Source organism: Sesamum indicum, linkage group LG11 (genome assembly GCF_000512975.1).
Source record: "Sesamum indicum cultivar Zhongzhi No. 13 linkage group LG11, S_indicum_v1.0, whole genome shotgun sequence".
NCBI lineage: Eukaryota > Viridiplantae > Streptophyta > Magnoliopsida > Lamiales > Pedaliaceae > Sesamum > Sesamum indicum.
Genome location: NC_026155.1, coordinates 7,443,525 through 7,451,540, shown reverse-complemented (window position 1 = coordinate 7,451,540; position 8,016 = coordinate 7,443,525). Strand labels below are relative to the sequence as shown.

General features: G+C 37.5%; 1 protein-coding gene across 1 annotated transcript; it reads left to right on the top strand.

Moving 5' to 3' along the window:
* LOC105173511 lies at positions 122–3,409 on the top strand (the record flags this gene model as incomplete). The annotated part of the gene is given in 5 exon segments (XM_011095272.2): positions 122–191; positions 368–473; positions 1,665–1,763; positions 1,838–1,978; positions 2,051–3,409. Coding segments are annotated over 5 exon segments (1,634 nt in total), but the record flags the coding sequence as incomplete, so codon positions are not given.

Genomic DNA, 8,016 nt, shown 5'->3' with positions numbered 1-8,016 from the left:
ACTCTTCTGCCGAGTCCCTCACCTCTATCGATGCGCGTATGCTCCCTCTCTCTATACCTATATAAATCACTGAATAATAGTGTTTTCGTCTTTCAGAGAACGTATTCCGTTTGGTTTTCAGTGTTTCAAGGACCTGAGGGAACTGTCTATGAAGGTGGCGTGTTTAAAATCAAGATCCAAATACCCGAAAGGTATTCTTAATTTCTTTTTTTTTTTTTTAATTTTTCTGTGTTCCCAAAAGTGATGGCTTCATCCATATCTGTAGTAAGGCTGGTAAGTTCCTCTTTTTTGTTATTTATGCAATTGTTTGTGTCAAATCTGCATGTTTAATTTAATCGTCAGATGTGTTTTTGTTTTTGCCATGAAGGTACCCGTTTCAGCCTCCAATTGTTACCTTCTCTACGCCTATATACCATCCAAATATAGACAATGGGGGCCGCATTTGTTTGGATATCCTTAATCTCCCGCCTAAGGTTTGTATGGTCCTCTAATTACATATACAACAGACTATAGTTACTGCATTTTCTTTGCTGCAGTCATCAGTTGTTCTATAGAATGGAGTAGTACATCATGGGAATGTTTCATTAAGTTGTTGGTTTGAGATGATTGAAGATACTTTATCTTTGAAGCTTGATATCTTGTTGCACTTAGACATGAAAAGATGCATTTATTGTGATTTCCATTGAGATATTTGTTTTATCTCAGTTGGTTACTTGATATGGAGAATGGTATGAAAAGCCTTCCCTGGTAGGCTCTTTTTTTACACCAGGAATGATTTAGTTCTATTGATTTACAATCAATGTACAATGATGCCTGAATGCTGTGGTGTTTCCCATTCTCCTCTTTTGTTTGTTTAAGTGGAATATTTCTTACAAACCACTACTTGTTCACCTTACTAGGCTGAATTTAACAACATTAATTTTATGTAAAATAGAATGTCGTAGGTGTGTCTGTGTGTGACTGTACAAATTTACACAACATTAATTGTACAAAAAATGACTTTCCCCCGGCAATAGTCTAGCTAATATTCTGTAATCCATTTTTCATCTTATTCATTTGAAATTGTCTAATTGTGGCTGTTATATATGTAATATGTTTGATTCTCTTTCTCTCTCTCTCTTGGATATGCATATATATGCACGCGTGTATGCTTACTTATTTCTCTATCTTGTGGTATTCGAAATGTTCAGTGATGGGTTTAGGTTTAAATATTCTAAAATTTGTTATAGTTTGCTGTGCCAAATTCGTAATACTGCAGCAAAGTTCAGAAACTATTCGAGGAGTTTCTGCTTTTAACTAACTTCATCCAGATTTTTCCATTTCTGGAATCAAAGTGCTCTAAGGTTGTTAGGCTTTTGCCCTGTTTCTTCTGAAGCCTGCTAAATATTCTATTCCTATTTATGAATAAAATTTGCAAATGCACATGAACTTTCTGCTCATAGACTTCTACCATGTTCATTTACTGTTTAATTGTACTGTTGAACTCTACCACACAGTACCGGAGTGATAGATGTTGATTTACTCCAAGATCGAGGTGAAATTTCATATGTTACTCAACTTGAAGGCATTTGATTTTCCTTGCTTAACTTGAGAAAAATATCTGAGACTAGCCTATAATTTGCAATCCCGAACTGCGTTCCTAAGATCAGATTCAATTGAAGCAGGGTTCGTGGCAACCATCTTTGAACATTTCAACTGTCTTAACAAGCATTCGACTCTTACTAAGTGAGCCAAACCCTGATGATGGTCTTATGCATGAACCGGTGAGTAAGCTGTTCACCAAGTAATGAGAACCAACAAAACACATCAATAACGATATCTGTTGAACGTTGTGCAGAGTAGAGAGTACAAATATAACAGACAAACATTCAATCAGACTGCGCGATCCATGACTGAAAAGTATGCCAGAGCTGGAGAAAGTGAAACTGCTCAGTGCAGCTATGGCAATCAAAGTCATTCACGGCCAAACATAGAACAAGTAAGTTTATTGTTTGGTTAGGTGGTGGGAGTTTACATCTACTTCATTGTTCCTATTAACTTGTTGCTACAGATTGAACCGGAAGGATCGGATACATCCATATGCATTACTGAGCAGTTTGTACCCCACCAGACATTTAGTGGAAGCAGCAGTAAGCTGTCACTGGGGTCTTTGGGATTCAGTAGCAATTGGGATAGTGGTATCTGCAAAGCGCCGGATCATTATTACTCACAGAATCACATTGACGTTGGACAAACTAAAGAAGCTAACAAAATTTCAGCTGAATACAAGTGCAAATCTTCTAAACTAGAGGCCCTAAGAAATAAACTGTTGGTGAAAGGTCCGGTTGTTTCCCATTGTAGAAATGGTGAGGATGCAAATATCAATCTGCCAAGTCAGAGTTCAATCTTGTCAGAGACCCGACTCCCTTGCGCATACGCTCTACAGTTCTCTCCCGTGGCAAAGGTTGGCAACAGTCATCAGCTAGAAGATTATATAGAAAGAGGCCGTAGCACAAACGCCAGTCTGGAGCAGCAGTCATTACCCTGTATTACAACGGACCCAAGTACGAATTCTAACAAGAAAATGCATGGTGTGCCTAAGGATGCTGTTTCCTGTCTTGATTCCACTGGGACGCATGAAGCCTTGCCATGGGCACAAAGTCCTACCTCCAATAAAAAGAATCCTCCTAAAGATGCTAATACCAGAAAGGGGAGTGGTTCAACTAGTAGTATACTTAAGAAAGCAGGTTTGGTTGGGTTATCACCATCTTCGGGATCTTTAGGTTGGGTTCAACGTCAATTAGAAGATGAAAAAGAGAACAAGCCTCCAGTTCGATGCTTCCCGCCTCAACAAACAGGCCAATCTGCAGCTTCACCTATGACATCATCATTTGTTTTAGAACATCGTAAAGATTACAATGAAAGGAAAGGGAAACAAGCCGTCATTGGGGGACACAAGCTATCTCTAACAGCCGCAAAGCTGCCACTGGAACCTGTGGATCAACTACTAGGCAGTGACAATAATCCAGGCTTGCATTCTAAGAACCCACCTGTTCCCGATTCCAAATTTCTGCAAGTGAGGTCTGATGAGAAGCAGCAGAGTAATCAGGTTGATGAGGGAAAGTCCGCTGGGAATTTTGAACAACTCTCTGGTAGCTCAGAGATACCGGAGTCTGTGATCGTGTTGGATAGCGAAGACAGTGAGGATGATAATCTGACTGTGAGGTCTAAGTTGTCTCTAGCCAAAAGATTCTTGTCAAGGAAGCGGAAATCCGTTTCTGATAGGTGAAGTAAATGACTTGATCTGTTGATTTGCTGGTTGTCAAGAGCAGTTGCGAATACTTAAATGATTCAACTTGTTGAATTATGAAAAAAGTAAACAGAAAATTTTCTAACCTGTTGATTTGGATGGAACCCAAATACCTTTCTCATGAAATGATTTTGCGCTTAACATGCTTGGTGATCTCAATTTTAGAAGAAAACTCATCTCAAGTAGTGGGAAAAAAGTGCCCTCTCGGTATTGATTATTCCTAATAATAGCAGAATTTATTTTAATTTAGCTCAAGTAACTTCATTTTGATGAACCTGTAGAAAACATATGCATTGCAGGGGATTTATATTATCTTAGTACAATTACTATTTAAAAAGAACAGTATTAAAACTACACAAACTAGCCATCTCCACTGAGACTTGGTGTAAAACTTATACTAATTTAAAAGGGATAATCATCTTGATCTCTCCTGAAATTTGGTATAATTATATGTAAATCTTTTGTATTTTAAAAAATTACACCTAAACCTTTGGTGTAATTTTTCATATTATACATGTTTATTTCTTACTTATAGTAGGAAGGCTACATTGATGGTTGCCGATTTCTTCCTCCCAAGGTTCATACTTAAAATTACTTGAACATGAGTTGACCTGGAACTGAGGTATCGTAATGAAGCAAATTGCGACTGTGTTGTTAGGCGAACTCTAGCATCAAGATCATTTTCACTGACAACTTAACTAAAAAGCAAATAAAACAAACTCTTGTAGAATTAACAATACCAATTTTATTTTAGATGACAATATATGCAAAGAGGAAAAATGTGCAACCCGATGAGTGCAATCTATGTATGCTCGTCTATTAAGACTACCCACTCTAAACTTCGTACTTGGTTTTCATTTCTTTACTTATTGATCTATATGTTGGTAGTATTTATTTATTTACAAGGGTAAAAGAATAAATTTTTATATGCAAGTCACACAATAAACACATATAACCTACCATATTATAAACTTACAATCCCACTATAAATACTTTATATATTATATTTTAAATTAAGTCACTATTCATTGATTTGACCATCCAATACACCGTTTTCCAAAAATTCTCTCTCTAAAATTAATTTCACTTGATGACTGTTGTGCCGAGGGTATAAACCCTCATTTCGTCTTTTCATCAAAAACACCATCACATCATTGGCGTCGTTTGTGGAAATACATTACCCTGGCATTGAGAATGCAGACTAGGTCTCGAACTCGCGACATTCATGGGGTGGACACCACTCAAGAACCACAAGTGAATGGAGTGGATCAAGCTCCACCTCATGAATAAGCCCCAATGAATGGAGAAATCCTCACACCTCGTGAGCAAGCCCCACTTCCACCCTATGGAGAATCACCACCCAAGATGTCCCACCTCAAAAAACGATGATACATCTAAGTAAGAAGCCTTAATGACTTTGATCCGTGATGCATTCACGCGCGCGGCTACACAAGTAATGACTCAATTTACAGCTCATCACCCCATGAACCCGCCCCCTCCTTCCCCTCGCCGAAGTCGAGAATTATCCTCGACTCCTGAAGAAGAGGGGCAAAGGCAAGAAGAGGTGAACACTAGAGTCTTCCGACCCGAAGTTGCTCATACGCAACAGGAAAAACCCTGCCAAACCCGACAACCCTCTGCACCCCTATTGTTAAAAGTAATCGAGGATCCCTACCGGCCCTCGATCGTAGTTCCTTCGAGACACAACCCTTTCTCCCCTACAATCTTAGCAGAATCGCTTCCAACGGGCGTTAAAGTATCGAATCTTTTTTAATATGATGGAACAGGGGATCCACAAGAACACTTGGACAAATTTTATGCTGAAATTGATTGGTGTGACTTGAGTGATGCCGCCTACTGCAAGGTCTTTCGCACTACGCTCTCCAAGCTGCCCGTTGGAACTATCTCCAACCTCAAGCAGTTAACCCAACGTTTCTTGCATCACTTTTCCATGAACAAGAAAGTTCAAAAAACGGTTGCATATCTATTCACCATTCGCTAGAAAGCAAATGAGCAGTTAAGAGACTATGTTCATAGGTCTATGGAGGCAGTGCACTATGTGCCACATGTCAATCATGAGTTGTTAGCCAGTATTATTCACCATATTTTGCTACCAAGAAGATTCAAAGAGTATATAGCCGGAAAACCCCTAGTTCTCTAGAAGACTTGCTCCTGCGATCACAAAAATACATTAGAGTCGAGGATTCCAATGCTTCAAACCCTTCCCTTAGCATTAGGAGCAAGAGTAGAGAGGAGGAAAAAGAGCTAAAGAAAAAGAAGGAAAGCAAGCACTTACCTCCAATGAGGTTTACGCACTAGACCCTCCTAAATGCTCCTAGGGATGAAATATTAGTCGTGGCGAAACAACAAGGGTTGATCAATTAGTGGCCAAGAAAGATAAAGATAATCCCAGGAGCTCAAATCAGATAAATATTGTCGCTTCCATCGTGACATGGGGCATACAACCGAGGAATGTTATCACCTCCAAAATGAAATAAGAAAATTGATCCAGTGGGGACACTTGAAGGAATATATCAACCACTATCCACTAGAACGTCAATTTGACCACGAGCTGAGTGCGCCACTTCAAGAGCTAACATAAAATCCAACTCCTCATGATGATAATCTTCCCATAGCAGGTGTCATCTCATAACCTCAAGAGGATTAGCAAGAAGAGATTCCCTCGCCATGAAGGAATGACCTAAATTCTCGTAGCGGAAAAAATTATTTTTTGGCTATTCACTTGTAATAAGAGAAAGCTCGAGTAGTAGCTAAACATATCCTGCTTCATTTTTTATTTCCCCTAAGGTATTGTAATGTGAATTTTAAGTAATAAAGTTAGTTTTCTTGTCGTAGTCTTAACAAATAAAATAAATTTAGATGTAGAGATCCTTGAAGTTTCAAGAGGACCCTAGAGGTAAAAATCGTCATTAGGCAAAAGTCGCTATTACCTCGGAACCCCATAGACGAAACTTCATTGAGATCCCCACAAAAAATATTGCCTCGAAAACTTTGCATCCCTTTGAAGCTGGTAAAAGACCAGCTTCAGGACATGAATAAGTATCCTTTGTGGCAACATCCCTTATCAAGAATCCTTTGAGGCAATGTCCCCTCATAAAAAATGTTGGCCTCAAAATATTTTGCACCCCCCCTTCTAGAGTTGGTAAAAATCAACTTCGGAACATGAGCAAAAACATCCCTTGAGGTAACACCAGACGAAAATAAGTTGTAAGAGACAAAATAACAACTGAATAAGTGCAATAACTACCTTTATAAATAGAATATTGCCGATTTAGCATACCGAATTTTCGACCACATAAGTCAGAAAAAAGTCATCCCAAATATAAAATACTACCGAGTATAAATGCTAAATATCCGAGCATGTGAGTTGGAAGAAAATCACTCCAAATACTAAATGTCGAATAAATGAAAATAAATCGTAAAAGAACGAAAGAAGAACTCATCAAGTGTAAAGACAATGTTCATAGATATGAAATACTGTCGAGTTACATGCCAAAATGTCCGACCATGTGAGTCGGAAGAAATTCATCCCAAGTACTAAATGTCGAATTACATACCAAAATTTTAGACCATATGAGTCGGGAGAAAATCACCCTTGAAGCAACATCCGTATAATTAAAAAAAAAAAAAATTCTATGCGCCACTCGACCTTCCCAGTCTTGAGAGTCTCGTCACCACAAGTAAGAGTTGTCAAGTCTTCCCCACCCACCGGAAGAGTCGAACCCCTCTAAAACAATTTACACCTCAATTAGGGATAAAATAAAAATACCTCCCATCATTGATAGAGGAAGACAACTTGGTGATAGATCACACGTTCCACAATGTATGAAAATCCTCTAGTGTAACGGGGAGTTGTATTTCTTGAAGGTGACGTCAAAATCCCTCAAAACACATGAAAAGTGTAAAAAATGACTAAAACAAATGCCATAACTTTGAATAACCTCTGCTAATAGAGAGCGAGAATAAAAATTGACAAAAAAATTTTGCTGGTGGAGTGGTTGAGGTCTCCACTAAACTTTAGGAAACCTTAAATAAGGAACACTATTTTCACAAACATATAATAGTTCTATTCAAATTTTGGTCGCAATTATTGTCCATGTATGGAGGGATGGTTCACTAAGTGAGGAATACCTATGAGTTTGTTCTATTTATTTATATGTAAAAAATCACATTTTAAGGGAAAAACATGCATTTATTAATGCTTAATATAATCAATTAAAATATCATCCATTTAATAATGCTTAATATAAACAATCAAAATAATCAGACTTATACAAAATTTTCATTTTTTTCTTTGTATTAATTGATATAAAATAACAGATTTACTCCTAAACATTCTCCATGTGCACATTATACGACCAAATTCCGATCATTTTTGGACCAGAAATAGATTGAGCGAATACGAAATATAAATTTTAAAAATAATAAAGTTGGAAAATAAATATAAACAATAATTTAAAATAGCATTGATAACATTTACAGAATCCAAGAATTATCAACATTTAAGGCTCTAACTCCCAGACCCACAATACAAAAAGAATTTAAATGCCAACGGTCTTATGCACCTCATCATCTGTGGATGTGATATGGCAATAAAGGTCCATAAAGCAACACGAAAAGTAGCATTTATATTTAATAAATAATAATAATTATTTGATAATTGTTTGGATTTTGGAAGGGAGAGAAAAAGTGAAGAAAGCCGTTTG